The sequence below is a fragment of the Perognathus longimembris genome, chromosome 10, assembly GCF_023159225.1.
Source record: "Perognathus longimembris pacificus isolate PPM17 chromosome 10, ASM2315922v1, whole genome shotgun sequence".
Lineage (NCBI taxonomy): Eukaryota > Metazoa > Chordata > Mammalia > Rodentia > Heteromyidae > Perognathus > Perognathus longimembris.
In genome coordinates this window covers 2,190,450-2,213,579 of record NC_063170.1, presented here as the reverse complement: position 1 = coordinate 2,213,579, position 23,130 = coordinate 2,190,450, and the positions used below count along the sequence as shown (strand labels likewise).

At 63.8% G+C, this 23,130-nt stretch overlaps 1 protein-coding gene across 2 annotated transcripts; it reads left to right on the top strand.

Annotated features, from left to right (window-relative positions):
• The first annotated feature begins 353 nt into the window (after positions 1–353).
• Irf8 (interferon regulatory factor 8) lies at positions 354–14,748 on the top strand. Of its 2 annotated transcripts, none has more exons than XM_048355047.1 (9): positions 354–380; positions 3,346–3,520; positions 7,856–8,039; positions 10,151–10,239; positions 11,329–11,434; positions 12,152–12,199; positions 12,811–13,191; positions 13,939–14,054; positions 14,532–14,748. In XM_048355047.1, exons 2-9 carry the CDS (start codon positions 3,347–3,349, stop codon positions 14,706–14,708), a joined length of 1,275 nt encoding a protein of 424 aa, XP_048211004.1. In that variant the 5' UTR covers positions 354–380; position 3,346; the 3' UTR covers positions 14,709–14,748. The 2 variants fall into 2 exon arrangements, with proteins under 2 accessions (XP_048211004.1, XP_048211003.1); XM_048355046.1 differs by having other exon boundaries at positions 12,140–12,199.
• The last annotated feature ends 8,382 nt before the right edge of the window (positions 14,749–23,130 follow it).

The following is a 23,130-nucleotide window of genomic DNA, read 5'->3' as shown; positions in this document are numbered from 1 at the left end:
CCCCGGGAAGCCCTGCGGGAACCCCCCTCCCGCGCCGCCCCCGGGCCCCCGCCACCCCCGCGCGGACCCGGGACCCCGGCCGCCCCGCGCGCCCCGCGAGCCCCGGGCTGCCCCGCGGTTTCTCGGAAAGCCGAGCGCTTCGCAGAAGGCGGACCGCCGGGGGCCGCGCTGATTGGACGACGTCCCCGCCCCTCCCTCGCGTCATTGGCCAGCACGGCCGTCGCTCCCAGCGCAGGGCCCGCCCCCGCCCCCGCCCCACCCTTAAAGCCGCGCGCCCCGGCGGCGCCCCGCCAGCGCGGACCCGCCGGGGCCGAGGCGCGGTGGGCGGGGAGCGCGGGGCGGCAGCGGGCGGCGGCGGGGCTGCGGGCCGGCGGCGGCAGGTAGGCAGGTGGGACGGGAGGGCTGGGGGCTGCGGGCCGGGGCGGCCCGGGGTCCGGGACGCCGGCCCATGCCGCCGGGCTTGGCGGCCGCCCCGTCCATCCTCTGCTTTCAGCCTATCCGTCCCAGCCAAGAGCGCGGCCACTGTCCCTGTCCCCAGAGGCTGTCCCTGTCCCCAGAAACTGTCCCTGTCCCCAGAGGCCGGCGGCTGTCCCTGCCCCTGGAGGCCGGCGGCTGTCCCTGTCCCCAGAGGCTGTCTATCCCTGTCCCTGGAGGCTGGCTGTCCCCGTGCCCAGAGGCTCGTGGCTGTCCCTGGAGGCCAGCGGCTGTCCCTGTCCCCGGGGGCCGGCGGCTGTCCCTGCCCCTGGAGGCCAGCAGCTGTCCCTGTCCCCAAAGGCTGCCTATCCCTGTCCCTGGAGGCTGGCTGTCCCTGTCCCCGGAGGCCAGCGGCTGTCCCTGTCCCCGGAGGCTGGCTGTCCCTGTCCCCGGAGGCCGGCGGCTCGTGGTCACACACCTCGCTTTCCCTCAGCTCCTGCTGGTGAGGGCTCCCAGGTCTGTGTGTCTCCCGCTGGGCTCTCCCACGGGGCGGAGGCAGCGTGGGGTGCTGGAGCTCGTGTGTGGCAGCCTGATCTAGGGAGGGGAAATTAGACCTGTGGGTCGCATGGCGGGACCGACTCCCCCCGGTGAGCCGTTCTGTCCCCTGGCCGCGAGGGATGTTCCCGAATCTTAAGCCCCAGCCTCCGCCGTAAGCCGCAGATCAGAGCCGGGGGTGAGGCTGGGGGTGGGTCTGTCCTGCTCGGCAGGCAGTGGGTTCCCTCACGGCGATCATTCGGGAGCGGTCGGGAGCAACGGAACGGGCAGCACGCCTGTTATCCTGAGCTGCCCGCTGCTCACGCCGGCAGCAGCTCAGGAAGGCCGGCGCAGCCTCCTGTGGCCTGCCACCTGGGAATCTGGGCCAGGACTCCGATACGGGGATGCAGGTTAGCTCCCAGGGGGACTCGCTGGTACAGGAGTTACCTCAAAAGCAAGAAGAGGAAGTTGTAAACATGTGACTGCGCTGATTATGTTTTCCTGGCTGGGCAGTGGGTAGATTTAATTTGCTAGTGTTCAGTAAATCTGTAGTGGTCTTCCTCTCGAAGGTGACAGCAGGGGAAATCCAGAAGTGGCTGTCCACGTGCCGAGGCGCGCCCCATCCCCGCAGCGGCTTTTGTAGAACCGGGCCCGGGACGGCTGTGCCTGTCAGCTTTTGAATAGGGAGGGACCGGGTGAGATGGTCTCCATGCCTTTTCCAGCTCTTAGGTCCTCTGTTTCGTGTTTCTTCGCAATGCTGTTTCTACCACCCCCTTTTCTTCTGTTAACCGCTGGGATAGTTGTCCTCAACAATTTTGGGGTGATCCTGGTGAGAAAGTCTCGGTTCTCTTTCTGGAATTTGCTCTTGGTAGCTGGACTGTAGCTTAGGAGGATGAGTGTAAGCATCCATTCTCCCCTCGCTGGCAGAGTCCCTGGTGCCTTTCTGCCATGTGTCTCCTTGCCCCTGCCCCCCCACACCCCCCATACCCCCCATGTCCCCTCATGCCGGGGGAGCCCATCGTCTGGTTCCTCAGAGTGGGCTGTAGTTGTTTCCAGGAGCTTTATTTTCCTTCTTAGGTTCCTCTTGAAAGCCACCCTTTCCTACTTAGAGCCTGACAGTCTTAGACTCGGACTCTCTGAAGGGCTCAGGTGACTCCCCAAGCGTTAGCTGGACAACAGCCATTGCTGGGCTCCAGGGATCATAGTTCCTTTACCCCGCCCCCCCCCCCGCCCCTTTTAGGCCCAGAAGTGGAAAGTGAGGTTGTGGGGTGGAAATGCTAGCAGGAGCTCAGAGAGAGCCCCTCCTTCTCCCTGGAGCCCAGTGTCACTCCCTTGCCCCCACGGACACCCGTGGGCCTCAGGGTCGATGGGACTGGACAGGGTCGATGGTGGACGGTTTCGCTTCACGCACTGGCACGGCTCTGGGTGTGAGCGTGTTCTTGGGGACGTTATGTCTAGCCACTGCTGATTGCTTCAAACACGTCTGAAGAGGTCACAGGTTAGTGGGAAGGAGAGAAATGCCCCGCCCCCCGTTTTTTTTGTGTATATGTGGGCTTCTGTCCATTGCCGAGGGGATTTCCAGTGGTGTTCTTGTAAATGCTGGCTGTGAGTCTTTGGCTGCTGGCGGAAATGTCCAAGGGTGCCTTTGGGTGTCCTAGGTCGGGAGGTCTTAGACTGAGCCCCTGGGAGAGCACGGTGCGGCTTGGCTCAGTGCGTGGCCATGTTCCCGCCCTCTCCTGCGGTCCTCACGTGGTCGGGAGTGCCCGGAGGCGGAAGGTAGCCCCCTCGTTCCTTGGGGGTCTTCTCTGGTGCAGCCTGCCACAGGCACTTCAGGTGCTGACCTGGCTGCAGTGCTGATAGGGGACTCCCCCCCCCCACACACAGCAGGGTACAAGCCCAGCTGGGAGGGGACTCGCTTTGTCACCGTTCCATCAGGGGTGAGCAGCGTGGTGGTCTGGGGGTGGGGGGAGCCTGGGGGGCTGAGGTGTTCCTCTTTCTCAGAGGCACGTCTGTGGTATTCTGTCCGGGCCCGCCAGCCCCTGGGCTCAGGCATGGGGCTGGTTCTTACAGCCCTGGGGCCCTTCAGCACGCCCCTGTGCTGAGCGGCTGCGCTTTCCTGGCCGGGAGGCCTGGGGAAAGCTGGAAGCCAGGCCCAGGTCAGGGGCCCGCGGCCCCGCAGGCAGGCACTCGGGCCGCTGCCGGTCTCAAGGGCTCTCGGTTTTTGTTGGGCCGTGTGTGTGTGTGGGGGGGGGCAGGATTGCCTCCCCCTGGCAGGTGGCCCAGGTTCCCTGGGTCTGTGGGATGCCCCCAAGCTGGCCCCTCTGTCCTGAAGTCCCCACATCCCCGGTTCTTGGGTTGCTCCGACTCATGGACGTTCCTTGCCTTTCTCTTTCCAAGGATGTGTGACCGGAACGGTGGCCGGCGGCTCCGACAGTGGCTGATTGAACAAATCGACAGCTCCATGTATCCAGGGCTGATTTGGGAAAATGACGAGAAGAGCATGTTCCGGATCCCTTGGAAGCACGCTGGCAAGCAGGACTACAACCAGGAGGTGGATGCCTCCATCTTCAAGGTGAAACCCCAGAGAGAGTGGGCCTCTCCCTGTCCCTCGGGGACAGTGTCCCCGATGTAGACAGAACACCAATCAGATCCTCAGCGGCGTAGGCTAGGTGACCGTGTCTGTTGGGTTACTGGATCCCCGCGGGGTCTGTTGTAAAGGGAAGCGGAGGAGGCCCGGGAACCTGCTTCTCCTGACCCCTCTGCTGGGGGTCGGGGGAGGACCAGAGCACGGGGATCACTAGGGGAGCCTGCGGTCTCGCCTTCTTTCAAAGCCGTGGCGTCTGCCTGCCGCGGCAGGTTTAGCTGGGAGGGTGAGGCGCATCCACAGTCATTCCTGGTTGGGTGCAGGGGTGTGCTGTGCTTGCGGCCAGTGTCTGGAAGTGGCCTCCCCTCCCCGGAGCGTAGGAAGCGCCCCTGGCACGGCGAGCCCAGCGCTTCCGCTCTTCCCCGGGTGCCGCGGCGGCCGGCGTGGACCGACGGGAGGTTCTGCAGCAGGCCCGGCCCGCACCTGCTGTTCCGTTTCCCCTCGTGCGATTCGGTGTGGTCGGTGCCGCTCCCTCCCCCCTCGTTCTGTAAGGGCACCGAGAGGCGTGTCCAGGGTGAGCCAGCGTGCACACACAGCTGCCCCCCAACACCAAGGGGGGCCGAAGTCCACGAGCAGGCGCCCTACAGGCGAGCTGATGTGGAGCCCAGGCTGAGCGTGGAGGGCCGGCGTCTGCCGCCTCTGCGTCGACTAGAGGAGGGAGGCAGGCACTGGGAGGGCGCCCAGGTGACTGACGCGAGCGAGCAGGAGTGTCAGGAGATCACGCCTGGACCCGAGTCCGGTGCCGAGGTCGCGTGCGTGGCCTCGGGTCTCTGCCCGGCCTCCCTCCCCGGTCCCCACGGGTAGCTGTCTGCCAGCTCCTAATCCTGGCGTGCAGCCCTCTGGGGGGACAGAAGCGGCAAGTAAAAGGCGTTTGTGGGAACGCACCGAACCCTCATTTCCTTCCTCCCTGGCCCAGATCAGGAAGGTCTGGGTGTCCTCAGGTTTGCGAGACCAGTGCCTCTGTTTCCCCTCCGCTATGGGTCTCTGTCCTTTGCCGGTAGCTGGCGTTTGCATTTGGTGTCGCGGTGACTTTCTCTTCAGACGGCTCTGTAACCAGTGCGCGGAGCTCTTCAGTCAGCTCGGCATTCTAGAGTCCAGGTAGCTCTTCGTCCTCCTCCCTTGACGTCTAGGACAAGATACGATGTGTCTTTGTGGTGGGGGCTGTCACGTGCCCCGTGGGCATTTTGTGGGAGACCTGCGACCTGCCACAGCAACTCTCCCCCATCCCAGAGCCAAGACGTCCCTGGGGCGCCAGCTCGGAGAACCCCGCTTTGAGCTGAGCGTAGCCAGGACTGACTGCCGAGTGCAGGCTGTCGGCGGAGCACCAGGGAACTGGGAGCTGGAGCCGGGGTGTGCGTGCGTGTGTGCACGTGCGTGCGTGTGCAGCTTCTTTATGCTGCATGCGCTCCCAGTAAGGAAACCAGGCCCCAGATTTATGCATCTTATGCAATGCTCCTCACGGGCGTTTCGACAGCGCTGATTCCCGATGTTTCCGTGGGTTACGCAGTCGCTGGATGTGGCAATCTGAAGTGAGTCCCCAATCTCAGTGGGAAGGGGGGCGGGCGGGAGTGAGAGGCCAGCAGGAGGCTGGCGGGCAAAGCCCGGGACGCAGAGCCAGGCGGGGGTCCGCTGCTGCTCCTCTGAGCCATGCCAGCGGGCATGCTGGCTTGTCAGGGTCCTCTGGGAGGGGCATCTCTGCACCCCATCGAGAGCGCACGTTTGCTGTTGGAAGAGGTCAGCTGTGAGGCCTTGGGCAGACGGAGCTGGCGGGCGTCTTCCGTTTGTGTAGAGAGCTCGCTGTCCTCAAATATCGGAAGCGCACCTTTCAAAGATGAAGGGCTGGGGGCGGCTGGGGGCGGCTGGGGGCGGGACGCTGGCCAGCGTGCCACAGGGCTCCATCCCTAGCGTGGGGAAACAAAACGTGGTTAAGAAACGAAAAGTGCATCGGAAGCGGCCGCCGGTAGCTCACGCCTATAATCCCAGCTGCCCAGGTAACTGGGGTCTGAGAGTCAAGGCTCAGAGCCAGTGCAGTCAGGGAAGTCTGTGAGACGCTTGTCTCCCGTTAGCCAGCGAGAAGCTGGAGCTGGAGGCTTGGCTTGCGTGGCACCAGCTTTGAATGAAAAGGCGGAACGAGAGTGACAGGCCCTGGGTTCGAGTCCCAGGACCGCCAAAAAAAAAAAAAAATCCCCAAACCGACCGGCCAGGCATCTGCTTTCCTACCAGCAGTAAGTGGGTAACAAAAAGCCACTTACAGGAATCCGTCCCCATCCTGTCGCCGGAGACGGGTTCGTACTCGGTGGCTTGACCAGAGCACCATACCGGCCCTCGGCAGGCTGGGGAGGCCTCAGATCGGCTTACATCTATTTTCAAAGAAGCCTTTGCCTCCCTTACCCGAGGGCCATGCTTCCAGCCCTTTTGGTTCTAATTATTTTTGAGATAGAGTTTCAGTTCCCCCCCCCCCGCCCCCGCTACCTGAATCAGGATCTGTTTACGTGGAGTTGGGGTGACAAGTACTCATTACCACGCCTGTGCCAGCCTAGAACTGCCACCCTCCCTTCCACCTCCAGTGTAGCTGGGATTGCAGGTATGAGCCATCATGCCCAGCCGGCCCAGGGAGCCCGGGGTGATGGGTGGGAGGGTCACGTGAGCGTGTACTGCTCTGGGGGTGCACTAGATGATGGTGATGCCTGTCAAGGCCAGGTTGGAATCTGGGTGACCCAATGGGTCCCCCAAGTGGGGCACGCTTGGTCCTGTCTACAGGATCAAGAGGGTGCTACTGACGTGGGTGGGCTGGGTCCAGGGGCGCGGTAAGCAGACCCCGCCTGGAGAACGGGTTCAAGCGTCAGAAGTGCTGAGGTGGACAGACCCTGGCTTAACATAGTGAACGGCAGAACCCCGGCTGCTCAGGAAGTGGGGGGCAGGGGGACCGAGAGCTCAGAGCCAACCTGGGCTACAGAACCAAGTAAGGAGCAGCGGGCAGGAGCGTGGCTGGAGTGCCAGAGTTCTTGTCTGGCATGTTCCAGACCCTGGGAGCAATTCTCAGTATATCCAGAAAATAACCAAGTCATAAACATAGGAAGTTACTCTTTAGCCAGATGTGATTTGCTCATGTATACATTTATAACAGCAACGCACGAGTTGGTTCAGTCAGTGAGGAGGAGTGTGTTCCTGGCATGGGCTTTCTATCTGCGTCGGGAAGGAAGTGATTGCTTATGCACACGGATAGGAATGTTCTTTCAGCTTCTTTCCCTGGGGCATAGATGCAAAATTTGGCACCAACAGAGCAGAGAGCATTGACCTAGGACTATAAACGTCCGCTTCTGAGGAAAAACAAGGCAGGCTCTTTGGAAAGTGGTGACTCACGGGGTGGGGGGTCTCCTGGGCCACGTGGATGGGAGCCGTGGGGGGGTCCCTGGGCCCAGGTGACCTGGGGGCGTGGCCCAGCGCCGAGGGGTGGGCGGGCATTCAGCCTGCCCTTCCTGGAGGTGGGGACACGGGCCGGTCCTGTCTAAGACTGCAGATACTTTTCCCCCTGCCCGGGGGGTCACCTCACCCAGGGGTCTGGACCCCGGTGTTGGGAGTCTTAGGAGACGTCGATCCACAGGTGCTATTTTTAAGAACGTTTTGCAGTTCTTGCCCCACTGTCTGTGAGTTCTAGCTTGGAATTTCTGGTCCTCGCTCAGAGTCGGAGGCCTGGAGAGGTCAGCACGCAGCGCCGTTTCAAGAAGAAGAAGGACAGCTAGCAGAGGGAACATGTCTCGTTGTGTTTTAACGGGACCTTGGGGGAAGGAGGGCAAAGCCAAAATTGGGTAAAAATGCAAAGCAAAATTTCCTTTGAAAGGAGCAAGGCAGTGGGTGACCACATTTAGCCTCTTTTTTTTTTTTTATGTTCCCTTTTCATGCTAAATTTGACCAGTTGACTTGAAGAAGTCAGAAGCCTTTCTTCTGAAGTGCTGGAGTAACCATGCGCAACTTCCTCCCGAGGTCACCTCGGCCAGGCGGGCCCGCAGCCCGGGAAGGACTTCCCGAGGCCGGCCAAGGGCCGGCCGGGTGCCGGGTTCCGATTCCGACTCGGCGGGGAGGCCTCGAGGACCCCTGCCCCAGCGGGCCGGGGTCTGTTCACATCTGGGAGAGAAAGTGAAGCCCCCCGATCTCGGCTCTGAGTGGGAGGCGGTGGTCGCGAGGCTGGGAGGGGGGCGGGCCGGGTGCCCGCTGGTGCGGAGAGGGGGTCGTGTGCGCTGACCGGCGTCTTTCTCCCTTCAGGCCTGGGCGGTGTTTAAAGGGAAATTTAAAGAGGGCGACAAGGCCGAGCCAGCCACTTGGAAGACCAGGCTGCGCTGTGCTTTGAACAAGAGCCCGGATTTTGAGGAAGTGACGGACCGATCTCAGCTGGACATTTCCGAGCCCTACAAAGTGTACCGCATCGTCCCCGAAGAGGAGCAGAAATGTAACTACCTGCCGGGGACGGCACCTCCCGCCCTGGGGGAGCCGCGTCTGCCCCGGGGCCGGGGTCACCGCCCGGGGGTGGGGCACAGCACTGCGGCTACAGAGTGGCTCTCTCTGGAGATCTCTCTGCTGATCCCGCACGGCCTCTGCTGGGGGCCGCGCGGGGCCAGGTGGGAGGCCAGCGGGGGGGGGGGGCTGAGGGTGGGGCAGCGTCCCCTGCTAGCCCAGCTCCGGGGTGCCCCTCCCCTGGGGCCGGAACACGGACCGGGGCAGGTCCTGATGGGGAATTCTTCTGGGTTTCCTAGCAGCTTGCCCAGCAGGCTGGGGAGAATCTGGGGGTGGGGAGGAAGGGGTGGAGCCCAGGCTGGGAGGGCGCACATCCGGGCAGGCTGCCGGAGGGGGGTGTGATCCTGGGTGTTGTGAGGCCTCCACCGGACTGGGAACCCCGGGCTGAGACAAACCCCGAGGGCTCCTCTAGCCCTAAAAGTCCAGAAGGCATTTGGGAGGGGATTAAAGCAGAGATGACAAAGACTTGCCCCGAGTCCCCCACTCCTTAATCCTGCGCCCTGGCCGGCTGGACGGCCGGCGGGAAGCAATCAGATTGTCCCGAGCTTGGTGCTGGCCCCAGACTCCTTCACAAAGGACAATCAGAGTTGTTGAGCAGAGCTGGCTCGCAAAACAGGGTTGGGTCTACCACTACCGGCATAGAAGACTCTTTTTAAAGGAAAAGATTTTTTTTTTCCTTCGAGACCGGGTCTCCCCGTGTGGTCCAGGCTGGGCTTGAATTCTCCATCCTCCTTCAGAGGCTGAGACTGCCCTGGGCTAAGCGAAGAGACCTTGACTTGAAAGCCAGACACCCCCCACCAAGGCAGGAAGCCGAGCCAGCCCACCAACACCTGGTCCTGGGGTCAGCTTTCCTCCCGGCAGCCACCGCAGAGGCTCACCTCGCCTGGCTGACCCCGCGCCCTGACCAGTTGGCACAGCAGCCTTCCCTGGGGAGTCAAGTGGCCCTTGGGGTGAAGTTTGACTCCAGGTGGCTCTGAAGGGCCCCACCGTCACCATTCGGCCTCCATCCCCAGCGTGGTCACTTGTGCTGGGGAGTGGTCGGGAAGTGTCTCTGGTGGCTTCGGGGGGTCCCCCTCCCCCCTCCCCCCTCCCCCCCCCCCCCCCCCCCGCAGGCTCAGCCAGGTGTGGCCTGGGAGGTGAACCTAAGTTGTTTATGGCCCGGGCGGGGCTGGCATCACCTGCCGAGTGGAAACTAAGGAAAGGAAAAGCTGCTGGTTCTCAGGGGCCAAGACGCTTCATTTGCATAATGCCCCAGGGGCCCCTCTGCTCTGCACTTGAGCAATTTGCAAGTGACACGGGGCTGTCCACCTGGCCCCTGGCCCCCATCAGCAGCTTTGGGGCGAAGCCCCCAGTCCAGTGGGGAATGTCCGCAGACCCTGGGAGGAAGGCGGTGGCTCTCGTAGCCAGGACGGGTTCTCAGATGCCTGGCTGAGGTTGGGAAGCCAGGAGACCAGGCCCCAGGGCTGGCTCTGCAGACCTGGGCTCCCCTTAGGCAGTTGCGGGTTGAGGCTGCTTAGTGGGGTGCCAGTGGGCCTTTATGGTGGCAGGGCGGTGTGGTGGTGTGTGTGTGTGCACAGACACACATGTATATTTGGAAAGGCCAAAAACAGATTTCCTGCCAACTGGCTTTCAAAAAAAGACCCAATGTGCCAACACATTTTGCCAGGAACTCTGGGTATTTTCAGTGGCCCTGGCTTATAAAATGAGCGTCTGGAGGGTAGGCTGTGAACGCCCGGTGTAAAATGTGTCTGACCTCTGCATGGAGAGGAAGAGACCCGAGTGCCGTCTCCTGTCGTTCCCAAGCCCTGTGCTCACGCTGCCTCCAGCAACTTCTCCCTTTCAGCTTTGCTGACTAAATGACTGAGGCCTGGGAAAACAAGTCTGCGTCTTTCCCAAGTGCTCAGGCAGCTGCTGGTCAGCCCGGTGCGGACACTCACCAGCGCTTGCTGTCTTAACTCAGCAGTTTGCAGGCGCTGCCTGGCCGGGTGGGCGGGCAGGGGGGAGGCCTTGCGGGTCACGGGGCTGAGTCTGTCCCGTCCTCCCTAGGCAAACTGGGCCTGGCGCCCCCGAGCGGCGTGAGTGAAGTCCCGGAGATGGAGTCCGGGCGCCCTGACCTGGAGGAGTTCATCAAGGAGGTGCGTGGAGGGCGGTCCTGGGCCGGCCGGGTCTGCGGTGGCCTGGTGACCCCCCCTCCTGCAGAGGGACCCCGTGCTGTCACCCCCTTCCCCGTCCGGAGGGCGGCTCTGAGCTGCCTCTACCTCTGTGTGTCCTCACCCTCCAAATGTTCCCCGGTGAAGCATTGTGAGTGGCGGTCTGGGGGTCCTTAAAAATCTACCCCAGACCCTTTGCCCTTCTTGGGAAGGCAGCGCCTCCCACAGACCGTGACGAGCTGGTGGGGTTGGGATCCGGCGTCTTTCAAATTGCAAAGTTAAGTTTAACGTGTGTGTGCCTGTGTGTGTGAGCGTGCACGTGTGTGTGAGTGTGTGCACGTGTGTGTGTGTGTGCACGTGTGTGTGTCAGGGTGGGGGGGGAGGGAATTGAACTGCTTGCAAGACAGACACATACCTTCCACCCTAGCTTGTTTTCAAGGTCGGTCTCACTCTCCATGCAAGCCAGCCTGGACTGTGATCTCTGCGTGTTACCCCGTCCCCAGACTGTCATGCCCGGGCTGGCCTTGAACTCCAGTGCCCCAATCTCGACCCCCCCCCCCCCAAGTAGCTCAGATCATGGGCATCAGCCCCGGTTCTCCCATTTCACCGTTAACCTTCCTTCCTTCCTTCCACACAGCACCTCTGGCTTTTTGTGGTTAAATGTCTGATAAACTTTCCTGCCAGGCTGGCTTTGGATATCACGATCCTTAGATCTCAGCCTCCTGAATAGCTAGGATTACAGGTGTGAGCCAGTGGCACCTGGCATGCGTTCTCTCTGTCTCTCTCCTTGGACTCAAGGGCCTGAGCCCTGTCCCTGGCTTCTCTTTTCTCAAGGCTAGCACTCTGCCACTTGAGCCACAGCGCCACTTGCGGCTTTTTCTGTGGATGTGGTCCTGAGGAATCGAACCCAGGGCTTCATGCGTGGTAGGCAAGCGCTCTACCGCGGAGCCACCTTCCCAGCCCAGCTTTCACTTCTGTGTCATGAGACAGTGGGGACCATGTGGCTGTCCTTGTCCCCCGGCCGTCCGGCTTTATCAACGCCGGTCCCCAAGCTGTGACCCTCCACTCCCGCAGGCCCCCGTGGACGAGTACCTGGCGATGATCAAGCGGAGCCCCTCCCCCCTGGAGGCCTGCAGGAGCCAGCTCCTCCCGGACTGGTGGGCGCAGCAGGCCAGCGCAGGTGAGGAGGGCGCCAGGGCCCCGTGGGGCGTCGAGTGGCTCACAGCCGTGGGGGCCGGGGGGGGGGCGGACTGGGTACCTCAGTGGCCCAGGGCCCGTGGAAGGCAGCTGAGCCTGAGCGGTGGCTTCCAGCCACGGGGCAGAGCCCAGGAGAGGCAGGCGTCTCCATGGCTGCGGGGGGCTCTCCCCACTCCCGGGGCGCCGGGGGAGGGGTCTGGGCCCTCAGCTGCCCAGAATGCCGTCCACGGAGCCTGGGCTCGCGGCCTCGCAGCCACGAGCACCCATCCCTCTTCCCCCGCGTGCCAGAGCAGGCCTCGGAGGGTTCCAGGCTGGGTGGGCGGCCGTGTGCTCTGTGGGGTCCACGCCGGCCGAGGGGCTGGCTCGGGGAGGCCGGCTGGACCCAGGCTTCCTCCGGAGAGAGGCCCTGGGGAGGGAAGGGCACGTGGCCTTGCGGGGTCTCTGGCGCATGGACAAACCCCAAGCTTAGAGGAAGTCCCCCCACACCCTGGCTTGGTCAAGGTCTGGGTTGCTGCACTTTTGCAACAAGAGTTTACCGTGCAGGGTGTGTGTGTGTGTGTGTGTGTGTGTGTGTGTGTGTGCACGCGCTGAATTCGGCAGGAGCAGGGCACTGCCCTGGGGGTGCTGCCCCTCGGTGGTCTCCCGGGAGGGGGCTGGGTCTGCCCCCCACAGCCGCAGTTTGCTTCAGTGTCCCCCGCAGGTCTGCCGCTGCTCACCGGGTACGCCGCCTTTGACTCCCACCACGCAGGTACGGGTGCCGGGCGCAGCGCGGGCGCACACAGTCTGACTGTCCAGTGGGTGTGAGGTGGGGCGGATTCCGAGAGCAGCTGGAGGCCCGGCCCCCCTGAGCCTCTGGGCCCGAGGGGTCGGCGTGCTGGTCTGCGGTGCTCCCTGCACGGCGCCATAGGCCGCCCCGTGCCAGCTGCTGGCGTGGCGTGGGGGGTACGGGAGACGAGGGCCCGGGCTCCCCACATAGCTCTGTCCCTGCCCCAAGGGGCCTGGAGGAAGCTCAGGGCGTGGGAATGTGCAAGGCGGCCGACCACAGAGCTTCTGACACACCCCGTGGGCGAGGGGCCACGGTTGGCATGGAGGAGCTCCCTCATGTGGCCCCCCCCTCTGCCCTGCTGCTGGCTCCTAGTAGCTGCTCACACGGGCCATGTGCATTCTCTGTCGCCCGGCATCATCTTATGGGGAGCCCCTGGGGCCTCGGGGAAAGGCCCAGCTCTAGCCAGACAGCCTCTTCCCTGTGGAGGCCGCGTCCCTCCCCTGCCCTGCCCTGCCCTGCCCTGCCCTCCCCTGCCCTCCCCTTTCTCGAAACTCTCTTCTCCTCGCCCCCCTCACGTGTCCTCTCCTCCGCAGCCTTCTCGCAGATGGTGATCAGCTTCTACTATGGAGGCAAGCTGGTGGGCCAGACCACCACCACCTGCCCCGAGGGCTGCCGCCTGTCCCTGCCGCAGCCCGGGCCGCCCCGGCAGTGCGGGCCCGAGGGCCTGGAGCTGGTGCGCTTCCCGCCGGCCGACGCCATCGCCAGCGAGCGGCAGCGGCAGGTGACGCGGAAGCTGTTCGGGCACCTGGCGCGCGGCGTGCTGCTGCACAGCGGCCGGCGGGGCGTGTTCGTCAAGCGGCTGTGTCAGGGCCGCGTCTTCTGCAGCGGCAACGCCGTGGCGGGCCAGGGCCGGCCCAACAAGCTGGAGCGCGACCAGGTCGTGCAGGTCTTCGACACCAGCCAGTTCTTCCGAGGTGCGTGCTGGGCCACCTGTGTCCCGTGCGCCCCAGAGCCCGGGTCCCCCCAACCCTGCTGGCGAGCCGGGGGGGGGGGCTGCGCTTTCCAAGGGAGGAGCCTGGGGGTGGGGTGGGGGTGGATCTCGCGCAGGATTTGCCAACAGGGGCCTTCAGGGCGGGCAGGTGACGTCAATCCCGGCGCGTGGGGACGCGCGGGAAGTGGGGTGCAGGCGCTGCGTCCAGAGAGGAGCGTTCGCGCCCAGGCGCTGGAGAAGCTGCGCGCGGGCAGCACGGCGCACGCAGGCGCACGCAGGTGCGCGGGCAGCACGGCGCACGCTCCCGCACGCAGGCTCGCGGGCAGCACGGCGCACGCTCCCGCACGCAGGCGCGCGGGCAGCACGGCGCACGCAGGCGCACGCAGGCGCACGCAGGCGCACGGGCAGCACGGCGCACGCAGGCGCACGCAGGCGCACGCAGGCGCACGGGCAGCACGGCGCACGCAGGCGCACGCAGGCGCACGGGCAGCACGGCGCACGCAGGTGCACGCAGGCGCACGGGCAGCACGGCGCACGCAGGCGCACGGGCAGCACGGCGCACGCTCCCGCACGCAGGCGCACTGGTGCGGTGCTCCCAGCGCCCGGGAGGCTGAGGCAGGAGCGTCGGGCTTGTGTCTAGCCCCGCCCCGCCCCGCTCTGGCCGCAGGACCCCCCCCCCCCCCCCGTCCCCATCCCCGTGGCCTCACCCCCCCCCCCCCCGTGTTCGCAGAGCTGCAGCAGTTCTACGCCAGCCAGGGCCGCCTGCCGGACAGCAGGGTGGTGCTGTGCTTCGGGGAGGAGTTTCCAGACATGGCCCCCGTGCGCTCCAAGCTCATCCTGGTGCAGGTGAGGCCCGTGCAGGCGGCCGCTCCCAGCCTCGTGCCGGGGCCCCGAGAGGGGCTGCAAGGTGGAGGGGGGGGAGCCGGCCGCCCCTGAGGTCCTCCCCCACTCCCCCGCCCCTTGTGGTTGTGCGCATGCGCGTCCGTGCCCGCCTACCCCCTCGCCTGCCCCGTCGGTCTCCTCGTGCCCCTCTCCCGCCCCCCTTCCTCCCCTTCCTTCTGTGCAATCCGGATGCTCTAAGGCCTGAGGGACCGGCGAGGCCTTAGAAGCCGTTGCGTCGCAGGGGAAGGAGGTCCCCGACGGCGCCCCGCGGGGCGGGTGGGCTCTGGGTGGGATGGCCGGCCCCGCGGGAACCGGCTGCCGGCTTTCCACGTGACTCGGGCGGAGCCCCGCGCGGCCGCCTGGCTCCGGGGATCCGGGTCCGACGGGAGTCGGGGCGGTGCCCCCGCCCCCCCTCCGCCTCTGACAGTGCCCCCCACGCAGGTGGAGCAGCTCTACGTCCGGCAGCTGGCGGAGGAGGCCGGGGAGAGCTGCGGCGCGGGCCCCGCCATGCAGGCCCCGGAGGAGCCCCAGCCCGACCAGACCTTCCGGATGTTTCCGGATATCTGCGCCTCACACCAGAGACCCTTCTTCAGAGAGCAGCAGCAGATCACCGTGTAGGTGTCTCTCCGGGGGACCCACCCCCCCGCCGGGGCCGCGGCTCGAGACGGAGGACGGCCGTGGGCATCGGCCGTGGCCGGGGTGTCTCCTCGGGATTCAGCAGGGCACCGCGGATGGGCCCAGGACCCGCACGCGGCCCGGCCAGCGCTCTGCTGTCGGCACGTGAGCATTGGGAACTTAGGCCAAACGGCCAGGAGGCCAGGACCACAGTCACCTGTGACCAGAAGGCATTTAAAATCTTCTGCATTTAAAATCTAGCGGATAGGATCTCTGCTGCATCTTGGTTCGTGGAACACCTCGTCTACTGTTCTCAGCGACTGGCAGACAGCGGCTTTTGTTAAAGGAATGTGGAGTTCAAATCCAGTTGAGAGCAGCTGTTTTTGTGTTTATCTCTGGCTACAGGTAGCGATGGATGATTTTGTACTCTAAAGCATCATTTTCCTTTTTTTTTTTTTAACCAGTCCTGGGTCTTGAACTCAGGGCCTGAGCACTGTCCCTGGCTTCTTTTTTTGCTCAAGGCTAGCACTCTGCCACTTGAGCCACAGCGCCACCTCTGGCCTTTTCTATATATGTGGCGCTGGGGAATCGAACCCAGGGCTTCATGTCTAGGAGGCGAGCACTGTACCGCTAAGCCACATTCCCAGCCCATCATTGCTTTTGAACGTTTGGGCTCCGCTCTGTGGGAGTATGGTGGTCGAGTCTGTGGCTTGGGAGGCGGCGTCTGCTCTGCCTTGGGTTCGGCGCAGGGCCGTCTTCCTTCCTGGCAGCTCCACCAGCGGGTTCACATAGTCGCATGAGCAGATGGTCCCTTTGGGGCTTCATTTCAAGACGTAGAAAACTGTTTATTTTTAAATTCCTGTCACCAAACTATCCCAGATCTCTCTTTATTATACATGATTTTGATCTGCTTTATAAAATTTTTTTTGTCTTATTTTGTACATTCTATTGTAAATTGATTTTTTTTCCTTTATTTTTTTGTAAAGCCACGGAACGTCAAGCTCAGGTTTAAAGAGCAGTTGCCAGGACTGTGGACCTGGCTCAACAATGCAGCACCTGCCCAGCAAGTGCCAGGCTCTGAGTTCAAACCCCAATCTCAACAGGAAAAACCAAACCAAGAGCGTATGTGGTTGTTGAGGCGTCTCGATGGGGCCTCGGCTCACGGCCTGTCACCAGCGGGCCTTGTTCTGTGTTGGGTGTCGCCCCCTAGGGTGGCGTGGGGGGGCCTGGCCGGATCTCACCTGTGCCTTGTCCCTGGGTGTCGCTGTTCCGGGGTGAGGCTAGGACAGCCCCCCCTCCCACCCAGTGCTATGCTCCCCTCTGCGCAGAGCCCCTCAGGAGTCCCGGCCCAGCCCCGGAGGACCCCCTGATTGGGGTTGGAGGTGCTGACGGGAAGTCGGGGGGCCTGCCAGCCCAGGCCTCACCCCCCGGCCCCCAGTGCCTCCAGCTGCCAACCCCAAAATCCCTTTCAACAGACAGTTGGAAATACTTGGACACATTTTCTAAGGAACTATTTTGTTAGCTCAAGGGGCCCGTTAGGCTTGTGTGTCCTGTGGGTCCCTCCCCCCGGGGAGCAGGCCCACCCTGGGGCCCACTTGTTACAGGTGGGTGCCTGTAAAGCCATGGGTGGGGAGATGGACACCTACCCCCCAAGTCGGTCCTTGGTGGGCGCGGGCTCCAGGCAGATGAAGGGCATGGGAAGGGCTTTCTTCACTCCCGCCCAGCAGGGAGCAGAGCCCCCGCTGGGACCCCACCAAACCTACCCAGAGTCTCCTGGTGACGGGCAGGAAGGCCTTACCCACCGACCCCCTGTTGAGCAGCGAGGGGGGGGCTGGGGAGACAGGCAGGCCAGCCGCGACCTCGGTGGGGCGTGACGGGTCCCTCGGAACAGCCAGAGTGTCCGGCCGGCACCTGTCCCTGCTGCTGTGGTGAGAGGAGGTGGCGGGCGCGGACCGGGTCCTGGCGGCCCTCTGTGTGTCCCAGCTGACGAGGGACAGCGCCGGTGACCGGGGCCTGTGCGCAGCAGCGACGGGAGCGGGGCGGCACTCGGGGCAGCTCTGCGGGCCACGGTGTTCGTAAGGCCCCCGGCCTCCAGCCCCAGCTCCCGGGAACGCCGGGCAGGCCTTTCCTACGCCTAATGAATATTTATTTTTGTATCTGTTTAAAAAATATCGATCTTTCTTATCCTTTATGGGAATAAAAGTGTTCTTTTCTAAAGCGGATGTGATCTCTGTCCATTTTTGCCTGTGGTCAAGCATTTCCACGGCTTCCCGGGACCTGGAAGGGGACACTGGTAGCCCGTGACTCTAGGCGTTAGTTATTCTCAAGGTCTAGAGAAGGGGAGCCCCTGGGCCTTCTGAGGCCTGTGGACTTTGGATGTGCCGAGGGACGCCGGGCGGGTGGTGATGGGAGAGGAGGGGGAAGGGCGCCCTGTAGCATCCTTCCAGAAGCTGCTGGAAGCTTGGTCACCAGGCCACATGGGTCGGCCCAGCCCTGCGTCCGTGCCGTGCTCCTGTGTCTGGGCCCTGGGGTCCGGCACCCCACGGCCAGGGCGGCCGCTCCGGAGGTTGCTGTGGGTCCTACTGGGTCATTCCCACAGAGCGACCAGCACGGCCACCCGGCAGGTGGGCGCGGCACCCGGCGGCCCAGCTGGAGGGCCGGGACTTCCGGTCCCCCACGCAAGGTGGCCTGCCCCTCGTCCGTCCTCCCACGCGCCCTGGGAGCCCTGGGAGTCGCGGCTTACTGAAGAGGAAACGGAGGCAGGAATCCGTGGCTGGGAGAGGCCGGGGGTCGCTCCGGGTGCTTCCCGAACCCCGCGCCAGGACAGCAGCGGGCCCGCCTCTGGCTTCCTCAGGAGTCGGGGCAGCGAGCACCTCAACTCCGGGGACTCGCTTCTGCGCAGCCCGTGCTGTGGGCCCGGGGTGGGAGGTGGAGGCCGCCCGGGGCCCCATCTCTGCGTTCAGCAGAGAGGTGAGGGGAGCGGGGGGGGGGCAGGGCGTGCCCTCCCCCGCGGTGGAGGGAGGTGGGGGCGGGTGCTCAGTGAGACCGAGAGCCCCCGTGCGCGGACTCCCGGGGCGCTGCGCTGTCGGGGTGACTCGCTTCTGTCTCGCAGGGGCGCAAGTGGGGAGACAGGCGGGTGACGTCAAGCCACCCCCAGCGTGGATTATGAAAGCATCCGGAACGTTCTTCCATCTGGCTCTGAGTGGTTGCTGCCAAGTCCGCTCACTCGTGTAAAATCCATCCCTTACCACATCCAAACGGGCGGAGGCAAGCATGGCTGGGCCAAGGGTGGGCTGGGCCTTGGGGATTCTGGGAAAATCCCCCAGCCGGGGCGGACCCCGCAGCTGCCTGCTGGTGCTGCTCTGGGCTCCCTGTCAGGAAGAAGCGCCGAGGATGGCCGGGCCGGGCCCACCCGGGACAGAAGGGCTGGCGAGGGGCTTCCCGGGGGGAAGCTGGCCCGCCCGCTTGTCCTCACGCTGGGAGGAAGAGTGCAAACGCCCTGCCCATTGCTCCCGGCTGTAACACCTGGAGGTCCCTGGGGTGAGGAGCAGGTCTCATGCGGGCGGTCCCCAAGGACCTGGGCTGACGCTGGGGTAAGCCACTCCCACAGTGCGCACCCGGGGACCCCCCCCCCCAACCCCCCCGGACCAGGCTAGACAGAAGCCGTGCCGTTTCTTCTTAGTCCTCGCTGCTGGACCATCTTCCAGCCTGAGTTGAATCTGCCAGGGACAGAGTGAGCTTCCATCACTTCTTGTGAAACAAAATGCCCCTGAACCGAGTGCCACGCTTGGCCTTATTTGTATTTATTTTTACTTCAATCTCCTTCCCGGCATCCTGGCCCCTTCCTACCCCCATCTCCCGAGTCCTAAGCAAGCAGGCCTCTTCTTCTCCATCTCTGGGTTATGAGGGTGGTTTTGGAGTCATGGGGCCCAGAAGAAGCTCACCCCGCCCCTCCTGGGAAGCACAGAGGGAGGGATCTCCCCCCCAAGCACAGAGGGAGGGACCTCCCCCCCCCCCCCCCGGGAAGCACAGAGGGAGGGACCCCAGCCGTCTTCTTGAGCAGCTCTTGGAGAGAGAAATCACAGGGTTTGAGCAGCCCCAGGGGCTCTGTCCTCCGGGCGCTTCAGCCAAGGTCTCTGTGACCTCCACACCCGCCTCTGGAGCCGGGCATTGGGCAATCCAGGCCAGTTGCGTCCTGAGCCCAGAATAAAGTGACTGTTTCTCTGGCGGCCCCGCAGGTCCGCCTGGTCGGGGCAGAGGCAGGAGGCCGGGCGGGAGGAAGCAGATGGCCAGGCTACGGCACACTCTGGAGCAGTTCAACTGCAAGACCAGCTGGGCTATTGCATCATGGGGGTCAGACAGGGATAGAGGGGCCGCGGCAGAGACCCCTGAGTGGAGCCCAGGGCTCGGCCCGAGGGGAGAAGGACAGGAGAGGGGAAGGAGAGAGCTCAGGACAGGTGCTGGATTCTCACCCTGGCCTAGTGCACCAGTGGCCCTAGGTGTCAGCCAGACCTAAGCTCCAGTCCCGGCTGCTTATGGATGGGCTGTGTTGTTGAAGAAATGGTTTCCTCTGTGGAGGTCAGCGTCCTGTTACAAAGTATCCGTGTGGACTTGAGCGTCCTGTTACAAAGTATCCGTGTGGACTTCAGCATCCTGTTACAAAGTATCCACCATCCTGTACTTCCTGCTGCCTCCTTCAGCCGGCTCTCCCTCCATGGGAAGTGCTTACATGATGCCTGGACTCACCCCAGTTGTGGGTCACATGGGCTGTTGGGGTGACGGCAGCCATGTTCTCTGATAGGGAGGTGGGGCGTGGCGCTGCAGAGCAGTTCTGTCTTCCAGAACCCCTGGCCTCTGTTCAAAGTTGTTATGCTTCTTCCCAGCCCCCAAGTGCAGCCAGCTCCCGCTCCCCCCACGCTGCCCCAACACCTGTGCTAGGGGAAGCCAGCCCTCCATCTCTCTCCATCCACCCCCCCCCCCCACCCCAGTCTCCTCTCTCCATCCCCCAGGTACCACCGGCCCTGCCGCTCCTCCTGGGCCCGCCCTGCACCCCTGGGCCTGGTGGAGCAGTGTCAGCCATTCAGCCGCTGGCTCTCAGCAAGTACAGGGCGGAGCGATCCCCTCTGAGGCCCTTTCTCGAAGCCGACTTCACACAAAGGCCCCGGCCTCCGCTGGGCCCTGCCTGGCCAGGGGGGTCTGTCATCGCGCAAATCTCCTTGATTAGCCTGGGGGGACCTTAGCTGATGTCCCCTCCCCCCCCAGGGATACTGTTCTCATTCCTGCCCTGGCAGAAGGAGCCTGGTCCCCCAGCCCCGTGTGGGGAGGGGAGGCTGTGGTGACGTCTCAGGGCCCCGGGGGACGGGGCTGGTGTGCGGGTGAGGTGCGGCTGGGACTGGTGGGCGCTGGGGCTCAGAGCCCCGGCCCGAGGCACCGACTGGCCTCTCCCTGGCGCGGCTTCTCTCTCGTCCTTTCAGGCAGTCAAGCCGACCTTCTCACGGGGGCCACGCCGAGGCCCCAAGCACTCAGGGACACGGGGTGAAAACCCCAAGGTTGAAAATAGCTCCACAGCTTGCTCGGTTAGGTTTCTGCTTCGCGGCCGCTGTGCTTCTGCCCGCTGGCCAAGCCACTTCCTCCGCCCCGCTTCTGCCCCTCGCGCTTCCCGGCTGCCAGCCAGGCCGGGTCCCCGAAGCCCTTCCCGCCCCGAGGGCCAGGCCGGGCTGGGGCAGGGCGTTTCGGGGGCGTCTTTTTTCCTTTGTTCTTTCCGTTCACGGTCTTCCTCGTCGTGAGGTAGTAAGGTCTGACCCGCGGCTGTCACCTCCGCTCAGCCCATTCTCGAGAACCCCCCCCCTCCTCCCACCCCACTCCCCTGAAAGTGGCCTGAAGGTGGTTGGTCTTTGGGAAATGTAAGTGACATCATCCACACGTGGGAGGAAAAGGATTATTTTTAAGCAGAGCTCATGGTTTGGGTCTCACTTTACGTAAGACGGCCCTAGAGCCCCCCCACCCCCGGGTGTGGGGGCAAAGGTCTGCCTTGGACTCAGACACCGGCTCTGCCTGCTCCTCCCACACGCCTGCGAGTGGGTGACCCGGCCTCCCCCCCAAGGCTGACCGGTGCGTCCCCACACGGTGGCCTCAACGTCTGGGGACCGCAGTGGCAGCTGCAGCGGGCACGCGGCACATTTGGGGCCGTTTGCCTTTTCTGTTCTTAGGTTTTCACTGTGAAGGGGTGGACGGAGGGGTTACAGTTACCTACGCCCGGCAAGTTAGGCCCTTGAAAAGCCTGGAAGCCGAGGGCTGGGTGCGGACCATCAAAGGTGCGTGATAATGATGGCGGGATGTCGTCCTAACCACAAAGGAAGCTTCCAGAAACCGATGTGTGATGCCCTCTACCCTCCTGCACCTCACAGGAGCACAGCCCCCATTACAGGGATGGGACTGGGTCCTTAGCCTGGGTGTGGGTGACGCGTAGATCCCCAGGGAGGCCGGCCAGGGTGGGGCCAGGGTGGCTTGCTTGCTGACGTCATTTCCGGTCCTCCTCCTCCTTCACGGAGCCCAGCCCCGGCCCACCTTCGGCTTCGTGACTCGGGCTGGGTCTGGGGTCCGGGGGGCTCTGACACCCCAGCGGGCTTCCATCCCCCTCCACCGTGATTGGCTGAGAAGGGGCCCGTGACCACACAGCAGCAGCCAATGCCATGCGAGGGAGAGACTCCGGGGGCTTCTGGGAAGGTTTCCTGAGGACGAGAGGGGAGCAGGGGCCCCCACCTTGCTGCCCGTCTGTGGGTGGCAGTGGGGCTGTGGAGGTTGGTTTGGCCCAGTTCAGCGATCCTGACGGCAGCACTGCGACTGCACGCACCCCAACCCTGCTTCCGTCACCCCAACCCCGCCTTCTTCACCCACACCCTGCTTCCTTCACCCCAATCCTGCTTCCTTCACCCCAATCCTGCCTCCTTCACCCCAATCCCTGCTTCCTTCACCCCAACCCTGCTTCCTTCACCCCAACCCTGCTTCCTTCACCCCAATCCTGCCTCCTTCACCCCAACCCTGCCTCCTTCACCCCAACCCTGCCTCCTTCACCCCAACCCTGCTTCCTTCAGGTCCTCGTCACCTCGGGGCCTTCCTGCCAATCTCCAGCGCCCGGCACACAGGCCTCTTGGCGCCCCCTCTGTGAGGAAGTGTCCAGAGAGAGCGCGGTGCTGTGGGGTCCCTCCCAGGGCTGGGGAGCAGAGCAGGGCTAGGCCCCTACGCCATCCACCCACGGAATGGGGGAGGAGGAGGATGGGGCCGGGGCTCCTCACGAGTGGGACGCTCGCCCTCAGCGCTCTCCTGGGCCCCTCCCTGGGCCGGCAGAGAAGGCGCTTCACGAGCCATGGAGGGGAGGTTCGGAGTCCTCCGACGTGGGGCTTCCATCCCGTGTCCACGTTCGGCCTTGCCAGTCACTGCCCTGCACTTGCCATCTGCAGGGCCCAAGCCCGAGACGGTCACTCCAGCCCCGATTCAGACGTGGGCCCAGCCCCTCCCGCCTCGCGAGTCCACCGCAGCCCCGCGCCCTGCGGGCTGGCTACTGGCTCAGCGGGTCCATCCTGTGGACGAGCCCTTCCCAAGCACCCAGCCGCCGGGGCGGGCCAGCCCCAGGTGGTCTGAGTCCCAGTGAGTCCCAAACCCGTCCGCACGACTGCTCCGCCATGGCTCCTCCCATGGTTACGCTGGTCTTCTAGTGGTGAAGCTTCATCACCAGTGTCTTCACTTGCTTAGTGCTCACATCCATGCATGCATCCATCCATCCCTTCACTCATTCGTGTATCCACACAGCCATCCATCACTGTCCACCTGTCCGTCCGTCCACCACTGTCCACCCGTCCATGTATCCATCACTGTCCATCCATCCGTCCATCCATCCATTCTTCATCCATCCATCCATCCATCCATCCATCCGTCCATCCATCCATTCTTCATCTATCCATCCATCCATCCATCCGTCCATCCATCCATTCTTCATCCATCCATCCATCCATCCATCCGTCCATCCATCCATCCATCCATCCACCCCTCACCCATCCACTCACCTATCCACGTACTCATTCATCCATTAATCTTCCAACCCACCCACTCTCCCACCCCCATCCATTGAGCTTGAAGATAGCGTGGAGAGGGAGGATGAAGTATGGGACTGGGTAGTCAGGTCTAGCACCAGGTGAGGCTCACCTTGGTGTTGGACCCCATTGCCTGGGTGGTGGACGGCAGGGGCTCCCTACAGGGTGAGGGCCAAGTGCCCTGCGTCATCCTCTACAGCAATGGCTGTGTGTCCTTGCTGGGCCAGTGGCAGGAAAAAGTGACAACAATGCCAGGCTGCTGTTTCCTGGGGGCCAGTGAGAGTGGACGCCTCCGGTGTGGAGGAGGTGTGCGTGTGCGTGTGTGTGTGTGCGTG

Coding starts and splice junctions, on each gene's coding strand:
- Irf8 (XM_048355046.1), top strand. CDS start 3,347: ATGTGTGACCGGAACGGTGGCCGGCGGCTCCGACAGTGGCTGATTGAA. Junction 13,192..13,938: donor CACCAGCCAGTTCTTCCGAG/GTGCGTGCTGGG, acceptor CCGTGTTCGCAG/AGCTGCAGCAGTTCTACGCC. Junction 14,055..14,531: donor CCAAGCTCATCCTGGTGCAG/GTGAGGCCCGTG, acceptor CCCCCCACGCAG/GTGGAGCAGCTCTACGTCCG.